Raw genomic sequence first — 21,515 nt, 5'->3', positions numbered from 1 at the left:
GCTGCTATTGATCTCTTGAGCTTTCACATGAATTTTACGGGTAATTTTCATACAACAAATGATATTATATAGTTTAATGATAAAGCATTATGAGCACAAATTATATCTCTTACTAGTGGTGCAAAAATCAATTAAGTGTCACATTTCAAAAGAAAATTTATATAAAAAGGTATCATTAATTGTTAAAACGTTATAAAAGGTTATTTCAATTCACTAAAGCATTTAATTACAAGAACAAGTGCATTTTATGTCCATTACAATACATGTAACCGTTTTGGCATTGTATTTATCTGCATTTGATGTGCATTTAATACACTTAAAAATGCAGACCAGACACACTTCTAACAGAAACAAATGTATTTTTTTCTGCATTTTTCCAGCACTAATACTCTTCAAGTGTATTTTTTATCATCCCAAATACACTTTACCAGGAAAAAGGTGTGTTAAAATGCATTTTTAGTTTGTTTTAAGTATATTTTCAAATGCATTAAGACACTCTTTTGCAAAAAATGTTGAACAAAAACTTGAAAATATTTAATAAACTAAAGTGAAGTAATAATTAAAGTTTTGTATGAGCATCAAAAACAGTGTCAAATTCATACCAGTGCCTATTTAGTAGCAGTAGGCCTTATATGGTCTACTTGTGGTAGAAATAATGCATATTGTATAATACAACATACATAAATTTAAAAATATAGCTGCCCATACAGTTCAATACAATGTTCAATTAACTACACTATGCAAAGTTGAAATATGACATCAAGCTTGGAATAATCTTTTCAATAATGTATAATATGCTGTTTTAATTTATAAGTGAAATAGACACTTGCATATAAAAACTGATTTTACATCAAAACTAAATTTTTAATTTGATTTTTAGCTCCACTGGCCAAAGGTCCTGTGTCCATCGTGCGTCCGTGCATGAACTTTTCCTTTAAACATCTTCTCCTTAACTACTGCTCCAATTCTGATGAAATTTCCTAGGATTGTTCCTGGGGTGAACCTCTTTCAAATTTGTTCAAATTATGCCCCTGGGGTCAAATTTGACTCTGCCCCGGGGGTCACAAAATTGAAAATTTGCTTATATAAGGCCTATTTTGTGAAAACTTTCAACATCTCCCGTCCATAACCATTGGGCCTAGGGCTATCAAAATTGGTATGTATAGACATCTAATAGTCCTCTACCAAATTTGTTCAAATTATGTCCCTGGGGTCAAATTTGACCCTGCCCCGGGGGTCACAAAATTGAACATATGCTTATATAGGGTATATTTTGTGAAAACTTTACAAATCTTCTCGTTCATAACCATTCGGCCTAGGGCTACCAAATTTAGTATGTAGTGGCATCTTATAGTCCTCTACCAAGATTTTTCAAATTATGCCCCTGGGATCAAGTTTGACCCTGTCCCGAGGGCCACAAAATTGAACATATGCTTATATAAGGCCTATTTTGCGAAAACTTCAAAAATCTTCTTGTCCATAACCATCCGGCCTAGGGCTATCAAATAGGCTTATATGGGGCCTAATTTGTTCAAATTTAATCCCTAGGATCAAATTTGACCCTGCCCCGGGGGTCACAAAATTGAACATATGCTTATATAATGCCTATTTTGTGAAAACTTAAAAAAAAAATCTTGTCCATAACCATTAGGCCTAAGGCTACACAATTTGGTATGTAGTGACATTGTCTAGTCCTCTACTTAGTTTGTTCAAATTATGCCCCAGGGATCAAATTTGACCCTGCCCCGGGGGCCACAAAATCAATTATATGCTTATATAGTGCCTATTTTGTGAAATTTTTAAAACTCTTCTTGTCCTTAACCATAAGGCATAGGGCTACCAAATTTGGTATGTAGTGACATGTAATAGTTCTCTACCAAGTTTGTTCAAATTATGCCCCTTGGGTCAAATTTGACCCTGCCCGGGGTCACAAAACTGAACATACGCTTATATGGGGCCTATTTTGTGAAAACTTTAAAAATCTTGTTGTCCATAACCATTGGGCCTAGGGCTACCAAATTTGGTATGTAGTGACACCTAATAAACCTCTTCCAAATTTGTTCAAATAATGCCTCTGGGGTCAACTTTGACCCTGCCCCAGGAGGTCATAAAACTGAATAAACGCTTATAAAGCGCCTATTTTGTGAAATCTTTAAAAATCTTCTTGTCGACAAACCATTCGGACTATGGCTACCAAATTTGGTATTCAATAACATCGTATAGTCCTCTACCAAGTTTGTTCAAATTATGCCCTTTGGGTCAAATTTGATCCTGACCCGCGGGTCACAAAATTGAACATTATATACGCTTATATCTTGCTTATTTTGTGAAATCTTTAAAAATATTCTTGTCCTTAACTCTAGGACCTAGGGCTACCACATTTTGTATGAAGTGAGATATAGTAGTCCTCTACAAAGTTTGCTCAAATTATGCCCCTGGGGTTAAATTTGACCCAGCCCAGAAGGTCACAAAAGTGTACATGTGCTTAAATAGGGCCTATATTTAAGTATTTGCATATGCAGAGAAATTTGTTTCAGCCTTTTTTTCAGCAGTGGAGCGATACAGGGCCATCATGGCCCTCTTGTTTAAATACTCAAAAAATGAAACCGTGTTCATGCTTGCATGAACACAGTTTATAAATGCTGTCAGAATAATAAAATATGCAATTACTATAAATACAAATGCCAGGGAAAAGTGCTTTTTGTACTAAAAAATTCGAATGAATATTACAATAATACATTCTGAATACTTTGGTATGTAATTAACAGTTTTGTCTGAGAAAATCACTAAATTTTATATATTTATTCAAATGCACATAAATCATATTTCAAAAACACATAATTACTTCAAATCCTTTCACACAATACTGAAAAAAATGCACAGTTTCTGATTGTTATTGATTCTTTATTAATTTATACATGTACCATTTTTTAATCTTGATGCATCCTCAATTGTATTATGCACATCTTAATCTGTTTTAACAATTATAATATAAAGATTAAGGCTGACTCAGTAAAATAATAATCCATGATTTCTGCAGTACTTGCAGACAAACTAGGAATACTGCTGTAATATTATCTATCTATCTAATGGGATATTAATTTGGCTTCAATAGAAAGAAATCAAAGCATACACATGTATATAATGTGTATGTATGTATGTATATATATATATATATATATATATATATATATATATATATATATATATATATATATATATATACTAGTAAAACTAAAAAATAAATATGTATGTTTCTATTACATCATTTAGGACTTTTATTTTCAGACAAAGTAGAGTGAAGCTTAAAACAGTATCCAATTGTAACAGTAAATTTTGGGAAAATCAACCTTATAATTATTTTATGTGTTGGTCAATGTCCTAATAAGTATAAAATGTATAATGAACTGGAAGTTTTCTTTATTTTAAATGATAACATTTGCTTGGTCAGCCATAATTGTCACAATCAAGTGGTCTTTTTACACTGTAGTTTTCTCACTGACTATGGGTTTGTTCTGAGAATGAGCCACACTTAGTATCGTTGGGGAGATGAATTGTCAATTTTATGTTTATCAGTTTTTAATAATCCAGTATACCTATAAAAAGGGAATTTGTAACTAATAATCACACAATAGACACAATTAAAATTGTATGCATTTAGATTTATTTAGTACTGCACATTAATCATTTTCCAAAAATATGTAGCAACATTATATTATATAATGCTGCAAAACTAAAGTAAATTACTAATTAAAGGTCGCTGATGTGTAATGGATGTGGTGTCCACCTAATGATCTGGAGGTCACTGGTTTGATCCCCAGTGTGGGAGCATTCTTGAGAAATCTCCAAGAGACACCCAAGTACTGGTTCTAGGCCCAGGAAACGAACTCAAGAGCATTTCGCATACATGTACGTAGTTAGTAATTTAAATTTAATCGAACTAAAAATGGGTTAAAACTAACAACTGAAACCCTTATTAATACATTTTATTTTGAATCAAGCAAATGTGGAAATTCATTAAAAATAATGAGTAAAATTTAAAAATTCTACTTTAAAGTAATCTGATTATTTTCAGAATATTTAATGATGATAATGATACAATTATTTATTCCCTAAATGATACAAATAAAACATGTAATGTTAATTTATGAAAAAAAAACGTTTATTTTTATCAATATCATGGTAATAACAACTAGATACAGGCAATTAGATCAGAAACGTGCATTAATTATATTAATGAACAACGCAGACATTTGTAGTGATTTATGGTCACTATTTGATTAACGTTCTATACATGACCTGTCATAAAAGGTATTTTTTAGCCAGTACTACAATCGGCAATGATAGTCTGTATTGCATACATATTCCAACGTCTATTATCGATTCGCTTCCTCAAACTGAACAAATATTTAATGTTTACATCGCGAAACGTAATGCATCCAGTTTCACTTTCGGTTTGGTTGGTTTTGTAAACACCGTAATTTCATCTTAAAAATTGGATGATAGGGTGATTAAATAATAATGGAAAAGTAAATCACTTGGATAATAGGCCAAAATGCAACACAAATGAACGTTAATAGTGCTTTTAATATCAAAGTTTCGGTAAAAAGTTTGGCGCTAGTTCAACGCGCATCGTATACAGCCTCATAACAATAGCCTGACAACCTTTTGGGAAGTAAAGTAGTAATACAAGGCAATATGGCGACCGTTAGCTACGAGACCTATCTTACGGAGGAATCCGAGATAGCCGATGTATCACGATTGGTAGAGAACCTGTTTTGGAACAATGTGTACGTTATAGGACAACAGACAAGGTTTAAAAAAAGCTGAAACATTCCAATTTTATGGGAGATTATTATGTGTTAAAGCATTTCCACGACATAGTTCGCTTAAAACCATCGCATTCGACGAGTATACAGCCGATAATAATGCCGAATTTTCACACTTTGCGATCGAGTCGACATTTTTGTTAAAACCGGAAGTGACGTAGTCGTGAGACAACTTTCTTCCAATTCATAATAAAAGACTCTTTATCAGCGAGTGTCATTGTAAAGTTCGAAAAATAACGACCAGTTTTCGTATTATACACACAGGTCAGCGTTATTTAAAGAAGTTCATTATTGAATTATGATTTAATCAAGGCGGTTTTATAAGTGACACTTATTGAACTGATCAATTTAGTTATAACTAGAAACTTATCGTTGTACGCATTCACGTCCAAATTAACCGTTCAACTATTAAAACTTCAATAACGTTGTCAATATGAATAATGTTAATTTGAAATGTATAATTCATACAATGGTCACGTCATTTAAAACGGATTAATCGAGATTATTCATTTCGTTTCTTTTGCTCATATCCTGACATGTTCATTTTGTTGAAACCCGATGTGGTATCTGCACACGTTTTTTTATTAATGGTAAATTGAACTCGTTGTTGACGCCATTCACTTCTGAGAATTACCTCAGTTCTGCTCTCTTTTTATTAATAATTTGTCTTCATAAGTAGTCTTGTTTTGATTTCATATTAATATGACGGAATTTAATTGTTTTATAGTACATAACACGAGCGTGGTGAATTTATATTTATATCATAACGGAGAAGCAGCATGTCAAATTTAAACTTTCGATATTATTGAAATGGATTACACAACACTTTATATGTAACACACAAATTTATTGCAACATTAAGAATTTAAATTTACCACTGACACAGCACAACAAGTTTTAGCAAACTGGACGGATTTACTACAGAGAATTTACCAGCACAATGTTGCATTACAACTTTATTCCGAGAGTCAACTCGAGTACCCTGAACAAAATCACTATTAAAACGTATTTTCATAAGCAATACTTACAAAAAATAAATGGCCAAAACATGTTAGAACAAGCAAATTCATTGAATTGATATCCCCCCCCCCCCCCCCCCCCCACCCCCCCCCCCCCCCCCACCATATGCTTCTGGACACAGAAGTGTTATATTTGACACTAAAAAAAGCATTTTTTCAAGATACAAAGGGCCATAACACAGTTATAAACAGATGGTGTACAATGCCATTTGGCGTGCATCATCCTCTTATCCATATATATGCTCATACCAAGTTTCAATAAAATCCGCCAAAGCACTTCCAAGATATGGCTCCAGACACAACAGTGCTGGACGGACGGACAAAAAGACAGACAGACAACACAAAACAATATCCCTCCGCCTATGGCGGGGAATAAAAATTAGATGTGAACGGCATTTCCAAATTGCTGACTGCATACACATACCGCACATGTAATTTGATTCTTTTTAAATACTTGGGCTATTTTGTATGTAGGTTTAATATGTAAAAATGTGCAATTTAAGTAATACAACAGGTTTCAGTCTAAGTTGCCTAAAATGAAAATTGCATAAAGAATTCTACAAGGCAATTATTTGAAAATACATTATATTGATCATTAATTTAAATGTCGGTTAGAATGGCTATAACCCTGTCCCAACTGTTCTCAAATATCATATTGATATTTCTGTCACACCATAAGTGTATATAATGAACACTTTTGAATACCAAAGCATGTGGTTATTTGATCCGGACCATTTGACGTAAAGGAATTCACTTGGCTATTGAAATTATTGTTTTTTGATTAAAAGCATTGAAATTATATCAAAGAATAATTTATGGCTTGTTATACACATTTAAATTAGTCAAATCATTTTATAAACTCAAATAATCTATTCAGCAAAACCATTCTCGTGGCAATAAGAATGGACATGTAAATAGAACTGCTATTGTGCTTTTCCAATTAAATTATTGATTGTAGTGACATGAATAAAATTGAGATAAGATTAACAATGTGCCTGGGTCCCTTCAAACCATACAGGGTGTTTTGAATACACTGGGGTGATGTCAATTATTAATATAATTCTGACCCTGGCATGAAATAAATTGAACAAGTCGATATAAAATCATAAATTGTTATCAATAATATACAGCTACAATGTCAAATAGCGTTGTGCAGGTGGAAAACAGAAACTATATGCTTTGACAATGTTAATGCCTTCATATTGTACAAGGTGATGCTTGAAGGTACAGTCAAAGACCTATAGATAATAGGTCTTTGGTACAGTAAACTCTTTTTACCAAGGGAGATTCCGATGTAGGTTAAACGCCACCAGCGACACATATATATTTTTTAATTAATCGTTGTGAATTGAACCATACATTATTTCATTGTATTTATTGTTCATTAATCGGCCAAAGCACTTCCCAGATATGGCTCCGGACACGAAAGTTCCGGACAGACGGACGGAAAGACAGACAACGCCAAAACAATATCCCTCCGCATATGGCGGGGGATAATAAAAGTGGAGACATTAAATATATTATACTAACACTTTAACACACTAAGGGGAATGCTTTGTTATACAACTTTATTAATTACTGTTATATTTGCATCAACTGGTAGTTGGTACGAAAACATATTTATCAAAATAAAACATTCACATGATTTCACAATTCATCGAAGTTGCTATGTTAATTTGAAGCAAAACATGATCAGTCCTCCAGCAAAAATTTGAAAAGATCAGGGGTCTTATTTGTTAAAAGGCACTTAAGCACGCATGTTCATATTATATTTTAAATATAGCATATATTCTGGGAGAAAGGGGCCTAATGAATGTGCGAAAAGTGTCGACCCAGATGAGCCTGTGCAGTTTGCACAAGCTAATCAGGGACGACACTTTCTGCCTCAACTCGATGTACAATAAGAAGAAACTTACTATGAACGAAAAATACAATATAGGCTGAAAGTATTGTTCCTGATAAGCCTGTGCGGACTGCTCAGGCGAATCTGGGACAACACTTTAGACACATGCATTAATAAGCCCAGTTTTTCCAGAGTGCTCCAGCTCATATACATATTCATATTCAAAGTATTTTCATTTAAACTATTGTATCTATAATTCATAAAACTAGTTTCCCTGTGGATATCTAATGAATTTATTGAAACTTCAAAAAAATATCCAGTATAATAATATGATCAGATTATAAAAAGGGAATGTTCTGGGTCCAGGATGGGACTTTGGGGTGATAGGGTGCTGCGCCTCTCCGTTTAGGCATAGCTGCATGGAAAATGGCATGTCAATTTGGTTCAAATTACTGACACTAATTGAACCTAGCAATTGAAACTACACTGCTTCAGTCTTTAAAATTTTCTTCGCAGAAGATGCCAAAGGTGGAGGAGAGAACAGAACAGAAGAAGCCTGTCTCACAGTCCGGCTGCTCTTGATTGTTCTTTCAAATGCAGCAATTCAGCCATTGACATTGACATGAGCTCGTTGACATAATCTGAAATATTTATCAATGATTGATATTGTACTCATTCAAAACCAATCATATGCATTGTTACAAATATGTACATTGAACAATAAAGAAAATACACATAATATTATAAAAAAAACAAAAACATTTGAATAACAGTCAATCTGGCCATTTGTAATTACAAGGTTTTGGCATTATATGTATATTAGAATGCGGCTAGATTGCACTTGACCGGTACGCAGTTGTTTACCACTATCGACAAAGCAGGGGTTTGGGGGCGGTATCCCCCGATACATAGGAAATATATTGGCTAACATGGATTAGTTGTTTGGTGCTGCGTACCGTTGCACCTAGAATGCCAAATTTCTATTGTGCTTAGGACTATTACCATAATTGCAGGCTTCTTTAACAGGTTTTACGACATGGTGCCCCGCCTTATACTTCGGATACAAAATTCTGTAGCGCTTTCCCCGTTCTTGGTCTCCGCATGTTTTCTGTGTGCATTCTAAACTGATTAAAGGTCTGATCTCAATAAAAACAATTAACTTAAAAATCACAAATTAAGTCAAGTTTTTTATGTAACATGAATGAACTCAAAATTGTTTTTACAACTTATGCAAGTGCATTATGGACATACTAACTTACTAAGTCCATCACATTTTTTATGGTTAACCCATGTATGCCTAGCATCTAGAAAAAAATGCCTTGGCAAACAGCGTAGACCCAGATGAGGCGCCGCATGATGCGGCGTCTCATCAGGGTCTCGGCTGTTTGCTTAAAGAATTTATGTGATAAATATTCTAAATAAAGAAATAAATATACTAGACATCCCTAATTTTGGAAATAAATTGATCTAATTTAGATGGATGGGAGAGTCAACTCGGCATAAATGGGTTAAGAACTGTCACTGACACTGCCACTGTTTATTATTATACTAGCATGTTGATTTTATCGTGTAAGTACTTGTTATCGAACAGCACCTATTATCGGACGTTTTGTTTTGGTTCTGTATGCACATGCGCAAAAGTGCGCATGACGTCACATTGATAAACAAATGGTCGCACATGAAGTCCATGACCTACTTGCCTACTTAGCTTGAAACAAATGCGCCGAAAACAGGTTAAAGGAATGCATTTATTGTTATTTACACCGTTTTGTGTGTTTTTTGCTATCACTTTTTGAATGCATTTATCAAAACGTGCATTTACACACCAAAAAGCATATTTCCGTTTGCAATTTTGATTGCAGCAGACGCAGATTTTTTCGCCGAGTCCGGGTCACGTGATAGTCATGTGACTTTGTAGTAGTACTTATGAAGTGTCGGGTAATGTTTACATCGGCCGCCATTTTGTTTTGTCTGCTAGAAGTGACAATAATCAAGGAATCATTGTTATGAATTCTTGAAGGTAGTTTGCTGGAAAACTTTACAGATAAATCATTCAATGATTGAACTGTTAGTCATTTGTTAAAACAAAATGTTTTTGTCATTTTAAGTATTTCAATTTTAAGGTAATTTAACGTTATTTCTTAGGTGTTCGATAACTGGTTCGTCCACCATACTATAAACAAAGAACATATTTTTGGTTGTATGACTTTCTGCAACCAATGCAGAAAAGTAAAAAGCCTGTGATGTTAGATTGACTGTAAGTTACGAATTAGGTGTAAATATATGCATACAGTGATCGTTAAAAGAGTAAGAAAAGACAAGTTGCCATTTTTACTCGGACTGAATAAATGTCAATCTCCAAACAGAAATATAGTAAGGATACGTACAAATCAATGGATGGACAGCCCAATTACAAGATGATATGAACAATTGACAAATGCAGATGAAAAAGACAAAGATATTTACATAATTTATCTACTGCCATCAACTGTCATCAACAAACGATTGCGATCGAATGGGAAATTGGCGAGTGTAAATAATAACACACCTCACAGTAAAGGCTATTTAAAAAGGTTACATTCAACAACTTAAAAACAAACGTCGATTGTCCAGCCCTGTCACACTTTGGATATCTTGATCTTGAAAGCCAAAGAATCCTTTTGTCCCCTTCTCGTGACGAGCGTTGCAGCCAAACGCTACACACTGCACCATCGTACAAATAGGTAAATCCTAAATGTCACGTTACAAATCTAATGGAAATCAACACAGTCTTGATTGAAAATTGTTTTAATGCTAGTAATTGACAAACACATTTCTTTATACTCCGAAGTTTTGCAGGAAAATTGCAAGCTTCAGTGCGTAAATAACAAGGTCGTTCTGGGTCATGCGCAGTTGTCTCACGACTACGTCATCAGGGAAAATGGTGGCGGAAAGTGCCGAACGCATTACGGAAATTACCGATCATCAAAATCATCGTTTTTTAGCACTATATCGTTTTTTTATTTTTGTGTTTTTATTTCAATGTTGTTATATTATATTCATTTATAAAATTTGCTTTTTAAGTCTGAACTTGTCTGTTCTCCTTTAACGACTATTCTTTAACGAACGCACGAGGTTACGTAAAATTTTAATAACGGGTAACTGCTTTTGTTTATGATTTGATCAACACCTCCTGTGAGTGCCCACATCCCGCACCTACAAAGGGCTAACACTCGAGATCCACAGTACACATTGATTGTTTTTAAGAAAAACTATAATAAAAACATAACCATCTGTGCAAGAATTACTGCACAGTCAACTTATTCAGTCATCCAAGAAAAGTCATGCAACGCATGATCCTCAATCGATTGAAAAGTAAGGCCGAGAAACTGCTGGCGGAAGTGCAGGCTTTATTCAAACTTAGTTGGGACACAGTCGAATATATCTTCGACTGCATACTCATAATTGAGAAACATGCAATACCCACGTGAGCTCTTTTATAACTTCATCGACTTTAAGAAAGCTTTCGACCGCGTGTGGCACGATGTTCTATGGCAGGTTCTCAGAAAATTCAACATGAAGGGCTGGTTCAAGTGATCAAAGTACTCTACGTAAACTCCAACAGCGCAGTACTTTTCAATGGACGGAAGGGTGATCTATTCATGACATCAGTGCACGTCAGTCAGGGATTTCTGTTCCCCCGTTCTTTTTAACCTTTTCATTGAGAAGATAATACACGGGACCCTCAATTCTGTCCATCGGTGGCAAACTAAACTCCAACTTGAGATTCGCTGAGAACATTGACCTCATGGGTGGCTCCAGGAACCTCATCGGCTATCTTTATGAAAGCGTCAGAACAAAGGGATGAGGATTAGCACGGAGAAGTCGAAGATCACGGTGAATAGCACAAACAACATCAGCCCAGCCATCACCATACAAGACAGGAAGCTGGGATAAGTGGCCCTTCAATGACTTGGGAGCAATCCTTTCAAGAACGTTATCAGTATTGCTGAGGTCCGGATAAGAATGGCAATGGCGATCGCAGCGATTGCCAGACTGAGCAGGCTGCAGACAAACATCCCAATCAGCTCTCCACCAAATACAGTCTCTAAAAGTTCCACGTAGTCTCCATCCTACTGTACGGCTGCGAAACCTGGATGCTTCACCCGGACAAAGAATGCAGGATTCCTGGCATTTGAACAAAAAAGAATGATCCGCATTTCGTTAATAGAGTACAAGGCCAACGAGTACGCACAACACACGAGAACAAGAGCTCCCCCCCTCCCGTGTCGACCGTCAAACGACGAAAGTTGGCTTGGTTATGACACGTCGCCAGACACGACTCAATCTGCAAAAGGCTATGCTCCATGGCTAGCTAGACCATGCTATAATCCATTACAAAACAGTCCAAATTATAACATGTTTGAATATTTTACATTGGAATGTAAACCAAGGTAAAAGTTAAAATAAGATGTTTATTATGATCATTATAATCAATATTGGCCTAATTACTTTTTTGTTTTCAAATATTTAAAATTACAAGCCTTTTTAGAAGTAGACTGTAAGTCTCCGCTGATCAGTTCCTCTGAAATTATATGTTCGTTCGTTCTTTTTATCGTAAGGTGTTTTGCCGCCGCTACCTTCATTTGAAGTGATTAAATGGTACGAATCCAATATATCTTTAGTCTATCAGAGAAAATTGGCTGGATCTTGTAACGACTCTCGCCGAACTAGCATGACCATTTTAGAATATTTTAAACGTTAAACCCGCGGTATATTTTAAAGAAAATTACAAAGAACAGAGGGATTCGTACCGCTTTACTGAAATTATTTTTTATGTCATTCATAGGGGTGTCGTCTTATAAAGATATGTTATTGAATGTATGAAGATGAAAAACAATTAAAATGTATTCAAAGTCATACGCGGTTAACAGCGGCTTTTCAGTACCTTTGTTTTATATTATCGCCACGAATCATACTGCGCATCAAACACACAACGGGACAGGTTTTCCAGTTTTTAATAAATTACGAAAGATGATCCAACCGTTCAGTGTTAAACACAATGACGTTCTGTGAATCTGTGACACGGCTCTATTCAATGTGATCATTACAAACCCGGTGTACGTATCGACTTACATGACTATCGACAGCGTGTGTAAATGCATTATTTTGCTCGTTACATGAGCACGGTAAGGAAACTTGCCTGGGCCACCTTATATGAAGGCAAACACTTTGTATACAATGACTTTCAGGGGTGGTCAAATGCAGTAATTTTATTAATCTCATTAATACTTGACTTCTCTATTGTGTTGTTTATTGTGTTATCTTCTTTTTAAATGGTGTTTTGAAAATCAACCATTACCTGGAGGAGGTACACGTTGATTTTTAGCATACATATCGACTGAGTTTTAGAAAGAACAAATATGTTTTTCTTGCTTATTTTCAACTTTAACCACAAACACAAACATAACTGACTGTTAACTAGTAACGGGAATAATATCGTGTTTATGTTAATGTGAATATTTACGTGGTAACATTGACGTCAGCATATATTTTTCATGATACAATTCACGTTTGTAAAATTGCATGAAACCTTACGCAACAGGTATGTAAGTAACTCGACACACAACTGTTCAAAGCGATTATTATCGCGAAACTAATGTGGTACTCGTACGACAGTTCTATGACACCATACTATGGTAATATGATATACATAAGTGTATGGTCTATGCGCATAGCGTCTAAGGTTGCTTAAAACGGTGTGTCGTGATTGTCGTGATTTTGTGAACAAATCATGGCGGCTTACAGGCAGGCAAATACGGGATATTTGGCAAATACGAAAATTTACAAAAAAGCTTTATACGATGGCACGGCTATGTAAGTTTCTGGTTTGTTTATTTGTTATTTAGTTTGATTAGTTATAATTTACGCGAACATCCTTTTTGGGGCTATCAAAATTTATGGTTTAAAATATTCATTACAGGTTCATCAAAAAGAACAACTCTCTGTCTGGGCGTCCTGGTGCTTTCCATCCTGCAGATGTTAGTGTACTTTATTTCTACACGTCATATAGGCAATGTACCCATGCGGAACGGAACGTTGAGTATTGCTATTTATGGTCGACTTGGAAATCAGATGTTCGGGTACGCTTCCATCCTCGGACTGGCTTACACGATGAATTTTAGCAATATTGTTATAGAAGATGGCGGTCATGACCTGATATCATCGTTTCAACTTTCCAACAAGATGGTATATTTCTCTCCAATACCGCTCAATGCCAAACATGTGGAAGAAATGCGATGCTGTGCTTTTGACGAAAGACTTACCATGTTCAGTAATAAAGAGGATATTAATGTTGTCGGATACCTATTGTCTTGGAAATATTTTTATAATATTGAAAAACATATCAGAAAGGAATTTACTTTTGTTATAAGTATACTGTCGAAGGCCAAACAAATTAAACTTGACATCGCTTCAATGTTTAACGACACATCAATATTAAAAAACCGCACATACATCGGTGTACACATTCGAAGAGGACACTTCCTCCTGGAATCGAAAATTAAATTCGGTCATTATCCAGTTTCGAAGGACTATATTATTCACGCAATACAACTGTGCACTAAAATGTTTGGGGAAGACATAATATTCGTATTTTGTTCTGACGACATAAAGTGGGTAAAACGTAACTTTTCAATCTTCACCAACAAGTGGAAGATGGCGTTTGTCGAGGATAACCCTGCCGCTGTTGATATGGCCGTTTTGAGTGTGTGCGATCATACCATAGTAACAACAGGTTCTTTTGGCTGGTGGGCGGCCTGGCTGGCGGGAGGGAAAACTATCATTTCTAAACAGCAGGCAAGGAATGGATCTTACCTTAGTACTCAATTTGCATATCCGGATTACTTTTATCCGGATTGGATAATCATCGAATGACTGTGTTGGTAATGCATGTATTGACTGGACAAGTGCCCAAATTACTTTATTGCTGCCTTTTACTGGTTATGAATTTTGCATTTGCTTGTTAAAAACAATATCACCTTTCACGATCAATTGTATACACTAGATTGATTCATAGTTTTATCAAGTTTGTGAAACTTAGATAAAAACTATGTTACTGTATATTTTTTATGATTCTATATTAATTTGAATGTTTACTTATATTTCTGTATTTAAGTATATCCAGGGTTATTGCTTTTCATGAAGAAATCTTGATACGTATTACTGTGCAATCAAATTATTTTTTATAGAAAAGGTAGAAATCCATTTTTATCTCCTTTTTATCACAAATTATTCAAAGCATTATAAATCAATATCTGAAATAAATAATAATTTGTTTAAATAATGTGTGTGCTTATGGTGGGAGTATGTGTGTGCATGTATGTAAGAGTATGTGTGTGTTGGTATGTGTGAATGTGCATGCGCATGGAAGTTTATCTTAAGATCTTAAGCAGGCTTGTCATGAAAAGAACGAATTGCATGCATTGATTGTATTCCTAATGTCCTATAATTATTCCCTTTGTTCGCTTCTGCCGGTTATTTAACCCTGCCCCAAAACAGATTTAAATCAGAATTAAAAGCAATGATGTACCAATTCGGTCTTTTCGTAACTAAGAAGTTGTCTCCCATTCGGGTAGGTATCACGAGTATCCCGGGTAAACATATAGGCTTCGTATTTTAAGTTATCTGGATATTGGATATGAACTGTTGAAATATTAACGAAAAATCTAACATTTTACCGGGACATGCATTGCTTTTCAATAACAGCGCAACTATAATGGTTATAATCATTCTTGAAACATTTAAATGTAGTACTACGATATCCTGTGTTTATTTGAATAAATAAAATAACGTGCATATTTTTACGTACCAATAAACTATAATCTATAGTAACAATCAAATATAAGATAATTTTACCTTGCATATTTAATATATATTGTGTATTTTTCGTTAAACATTGAAATAAACATTGCAGAAAAGTGTCGATATTGCTTATATTCGTCCATATCCGCACTTTTCGGTCATATCCGCGGATATGAGTCATATACGCATTTTAGACGGACCGCTTTTTACCCGGGATACTCGTGATACCTACCCGAATGGGAGACAACTTCTTAGTTACGAAAATCCCGAATATCTCATTAGACTCGTCTGTATTCGAAAGTTTAAAGGGGCATAAGTCCAAGTAAGACTCGAAAAAGAAAAAAAAAATGAACAGGAAAGTCCCAAGCAACAATCTATGAAAGTTTATCAATTCGCTCAATAGAATCGCGGCTCGAAGAGATTAGTTCCAAGTTGTCTACAGTCCTTACGAAAGATAACACCTCCATTATACGTACCATGATTAAGGAAACGTTCGATGAAGTCAAATATAAATTTTGAGCTCAGTCGTCAAAAGGTTGGAAATCATTGAATGCAACATCTTCGACCAGACAAAGAGAATTAAATCGTTACATTGTCATATAACCAGCAAAAACAAAGAGCTACAAGACCTGAAAACAAAGTCGAATGACTTAGAAAAGCGTGCTGCAGAAATTTTAAATGAGCACGAGCAGTATAGCCGTAGACACAATTTGCGAATTACGGGTCTACAAGGAGACGAAGAATTTCAGTCCTCAATAGCGTTGACTTAACAGGTGTCGTCCCTTTTAAGTTCCAAGCTTGGTATGCGCGTTGAAAAGGAGGATATAGACATAGCGCATAGGATAGGGAAACATCACCGAGGGAAGATCCGACCGGTCATCGTCAGGTTCATACGGCGCCAAACAAAATCGGATGTAATACGAAATGCAAAGCTACTCAAAGGTTCCGGTATTTTCTTGAATGAAGACCTGACAAAATTGAACGCTGAAGTTCTAGCGTCCGTTAGGCTGAAGGACCCCGAGACGGTGGAGCGATTGTGGTCGTTCGATGGGAAGCTTTATGCACGCTTCAGAGTTAAAGAGCGCTCAGAGATAATCGATTACGAACATTTTCAGACGTGGCTCAACATACCATGGCCAAAGGCGATAGCTTCACTATCGTACGCCAGCAGGGCTTCAGCTAGCACAAATCGACGCCGGTAACAGAGGGCTCTCCGTGTTAGGACTGACGGTGTTGTTTTTGTTATCATTAACAGTCTATATTCACGTATTTGTAATACGTGTGCAAACCAGTTTAATCATGACATTGTAACAAGATCACCCTAATATCTGTGTTGTGTGTTTTTGATCCTGTTGATCTCTTGGTTTTTTATTTTTTGTAATTTCCTAACTTAAGTACTTTTCTCTCTCTCTAATTCGATTAAGATACGTACTTTTTTAAACATATCATACTTATATAATCCATCTTAATCTCTGTCTATTGTTATAAGACACAATCTCATACGGTGTAAGTTCACACACGCAACGAACGCACGCATGTACAAACACACACACACGCTTGCGCGCGCGCACACACACACACTTACACACGCATCCACACGCACACATGCAAGTAGAAGTAATACATAATTTTATATTTGCTCATTTAGAGGCCATATATATACTAATGGGGAATATAGCGTGATAAAACAATGACCCATAATATGCCATTGTACAATATTATATTTGTAAAACATTAGTCGTTTGTTTTTGTATGCACATTAGTATGGAGCGAGTAGTATTGTAGCTTCGTTAAGTCGACAGGTGCCATGGTGTTGTTTTTCTTGTTGTTGTTATTGTTATATTACACAGCCCCCTTTTTGACGATGCTGGAACAGCAGCGTCTAAGGTTTGATAACCAGTAAAAAAAATCTTTACAATGGCGACCTATGTAAAAGACCGAGCCAGTCCGATTGAGATAACTCGATTTTTCAGTTACTTCCCTTGGCATTCGCCATTGCGTAGGAGATTGCTCGTTGATTTTCATTGATAACATTCTCCTAGCAGAGTTGTCGTTCGTGTTGATAAAGGTAAATATTAATAGAACAGCATATTCTGGGGAAACAGATTCAATAAGTTTATCAGAACGATAATTTCAAATTAGTAATTTTACATCCATTTTATTTTTATGGACCAATGAAACAACTATATATTTTCTTTATTTTGTTTGATATTTGTTCGAGATTTAGTAAATAAATTGCGAATAAAGACATGTAAAATTAACTTTTTACGTGATCACTGAACTAGAGAATGCGAACAATTTCGAACCTGCAAATTGTAAACGCTGCACTGCTATGATATATAAAGATATGACAACATTTTTTTGCGAAATTGTCCGTCCCGCTAGCGCAGTGGTAAGGCCGTTCGCTTTTTCACCTTTACGACACCGGTTCGATTCCCGCTCCCGGCGCAATGTTATATTTTGTCTGTTTTGTGGTCACCATTCCGGAAAGGTGTTTTTCCGGATAATCTCATCCCCCCGCAGCATTTGACCATATAAAAAATTAAAAAGTATTTCAGTACAAAACAAATAGCTGGAAATTGCAGCTATCATTCAAAATTCGTCCCAACTGTCGTCAATCTAATCTTATTAGGTAGGACTGCTGGACACACTCCGGGTCCCAACATTATGCAGCCTCAGCGCGGAGATAACTCATTACCTTGGAAAAACACAAATACACACACTGGGTGCAGCCTAGGCGCGTATAGACTCAAACAAGGCAACAAACTCAAGTGCGGGCACAATCATTTAAAATTTACATATTGAATACGATATTCTACCAGAAATTACACAACCACCTAAGTGTACATACCATGTTTGATATTTCGTTCGATCGTTAGATTTCAGCATATACATGTATAAGGTCATTTTGCTATTAGCTAACTTATCCATATGTTCGTGGGCGAACTCGGATAGTCAAGTGCTCATACGATTGAGCTCACATGGTCCGGCTATGCGCTCATACCTACTTTCGAGAATCATCATGAAGGTATTGCCATACTTAATGAACAAGAATGTGACCCGCCTCCCAGTTTCGCTCAATGGGTCAAGTTACCCACGGGTACTACTTCCCCGTACCCCTAAACCTTTTTTTCGTACCCAAAATGTTTCGTACGCAAATTTTTTTCGTACAAATTTTATTTTCGTACCCAAAATTTTCGTACCCAAATTTTTTATCGTACCCAAATCAACAAACACAATTGTGGTGATATAGATAAACTTAAATTGATGTTTTATATCCATCCTCTTCAAAAGCATCGTCACACCAGTACTGTCAGTACTTTGATTTGGTTACAGTGTAAATCGAGTACTAACGACTCGAAACACATAAGCTGTTAACATTGTACAAACACACACTTAACACATACGCACGCACATTCACACACCAACGCACGTTCACAGATGCACGCACGCGTGCACACACACACACACACACGCACACGCACGCACGTACGCACACACACACACACGCACGCACGCACGCACACACACACCCTCACACACACACACACACACACACACACACACACACACACACACACACACACACACGCACGCACGCACGCACGCACGCACGCACGCACGCACGCACGCACGCACGCACGCACGCACGCACGCACGCACGCACGCACGCACGCACGCACACACACACACACACAAACACACACACACACACACACACACGCACACACACATACATACACAAACACACACACATGAAAGAAGTAGAATATATTTCTTTTTCAACATTTAGAGCATATACGCAGTTTTTCCGGGTCTTTGTTTGGACTGAATAGCCTTGTAGCTAGCTTCTTTAGTTTAGTTTCTGTTTTTCAATAATTTTGAGAACATCTTACACCTGATGATTACTTATGAATAATTACAATATAGATATATTCTATATTATTCTTATTATTCTTAATATTATTCTTAGTGAGTTTTTCCTTACATGTACCTTGTTGTATCCACTTTCAAGTTTAATGAAACTGAAACCAAGGTACAAAGATTAAAATAACACTTTTTCTACCCAAGATATTCTTCTTCATTGAAGAAGAGTACATAAGTAGGAATTAAAGGGTATGATCTACCTTTATAACATATTTACTTTTTTAAAATGCTTGTTCAATTATATGAAAGTATTATTTCTCCTATTGTACATTTTTGATAACGCTTCCTTTTTTGATTTCGCGGGAAGCGTTCTCAATTTTTCGTTTTTTACCATGTAGAGGAAAATCTTTGCTACTGACAATTAAAAAAAATGTTCATATTATTATCCCATCTAAATGTGTAATATATTTTTTAAACTTTATTTATACAGATATTGTTACCTGGTAAATATAAAATCCGATACAACAGGCTAGGCTGGATCTATTTTTAATCACTTCAGATTAATTGCAACACTTTAAAACCACTGGATTTGAACCATGTTTACAATCGGATCACTCGATAATTTCTTTAAACTTAACCTTTAGTAACTTTCCTCATAAACCAGGTCTTTTGAAACATAATAATAATTTTTTACTGTCAGACATTATATATGTACAGGAAATCAACAAAACAATTGATGATATTAAACTTCAATACGCACTACCCATTTATAATTATCAAAATATAAACGATATTCCTGACAGTGAATTACAGTTTACGATAAGTGATCAACTTTTACTAGAAACCCTGCTTATGGAATATAGGGGCAAATCTATTTCATATGGGTCTTATAAAAAAGAGAAACAAAACTTATAGAAAGCAAATTGTTAACAAGAATTAAAGAGTTGAAAGAAAACTTCCTCTGAAGAACTTGAAAACTAGAAAACTGAAATAAATAATATTCAGAGCACACATTTAAAAGGATACATGCTAAGATCTAAATTTCAGTGGACTTAACAAGGTGAAAAGTCATCTAGATATTTTTGTAGCCTTGAAAAATATAATGCAAGAACAACATCAATTTATAAACTAAAAATGAAGATGATAGTGAAATAACTGACCAAACCGGTCTCCTTTATTCAATAGCATCGTATTATCAGTCTCTTTTTAAACAAAATAATGATTGCAGTAGTGAAGACTTTAATAACTATGTAAAAGACTTAAATTGCCCAAAATTAAACCAGAGTGAGTCCATTTTAATCGAAGGTATTATAACTTTAGAGGAAGCTTCAACTGTTTTAAAAAAGATGTCAAATAATAAAAGCCCAGGCAGTTCTGGCTTCAGTGCAGAATTTTATAAAATGTTTTGGAAAAAATTGGTACTTTTATTGTCAGATCCTAAAATGAAGCTTATAAGTGTGATCATTAATCCATAACATAAACTCAAGGTATCATAACCTGTATTCCAAAGGGTGATAAATCTTTACAATGACGTAAAAGTGCAGTGGTTCCAATATAGAATAACTCACAGAATACTTGAAACAAATGGTCTCTTAAATAAAAGGAAAATTACTAATGATCCATTATGTTCTTTATGCAAACAAAGTGATGAAACTTTAGAACATTTATTCTGGGAATGTCAGATATCTAAAACAATAATCGACGAAATGTTACCTAGACAATCTTTTCCATTTATTGATAAGACAACTTTTCTTCTTGGATATTTAACGAAGTCTGCTAGTACCATAAATAATGTAATTTTATTTTTAAAGCTATTCTTATACAAGTGTAAAACAAAAAAATCATTCCAAGCATAGCAGAAGCCAAGAAATACCTCAAATATGAATATGATAACTTGAGAAAAATTTCAATTTCAAAAACAATTAAGAATCCTTTGATAGAGAATGGGAACATTTTAATACCATTTTATCACAGACATAGATTTTAAACGCGAGGATTATTGAATTTTCATCTGTTATTACAATGTTTACATAATTTATACAGCATTGATTATATATACACACTAACAATATCTGCATCATTAAATGCTCTTTTTAATGTTTCTCTCTATGCCTT

The 21,515-nt window shown here is 35.2% G+C and overlaps 1 protein-coding gene across 1 annotated transcript; it reads left to right on the top strand.

The window, feature by feature from the left end:
* The first annotated feature begins 13,429 nt into the window (after window positions 1-13,429).
* On the top strand, window positions 13,430-15,514 carry LOC127858400 (galactoside alpha-(1,2)-fucosyltransferase 1-like). Its single transcript, XM_052395527.1, has 2 exons — window positions 13,430-13,547; window positions 13,654-15,514. The coding sequence occupies exons 1-2, from the start codon at window positions 13,535-13,537 to the stop codon at window positions 14,604-14,606; spliced, it is 966 nt and encodes a 321-aa protein (XP_052251487.1). The 5' UTR covers window positions 13,430-13,534; the 3' UTR covers window positions 14,607-15,514.
* Window positions 15,515-21,515: the final 6,001 nt, after the last annotated feature.

This window comes from Dreissena polymorpha, chromosome 14 (genome assembly GCF_020536995.1).
Source record: "Dreissena polymorpha isolate Duluth1 chromosome 14, UMN_Dpol_1.0, whole genome shotgun sequence".
Classification (NCBI taxonomy): Eukaryota; Metazoa; Mollusca; class Bivalvia; order Myida; family Dreissenidae; genus Dreissena; species Dreissena polymorpha.
The sequence above is the reverse complement of the archived record's forward strand: the minus strand, read 5'-3'. Positions and strand labels throughout refer to the sequence as shown.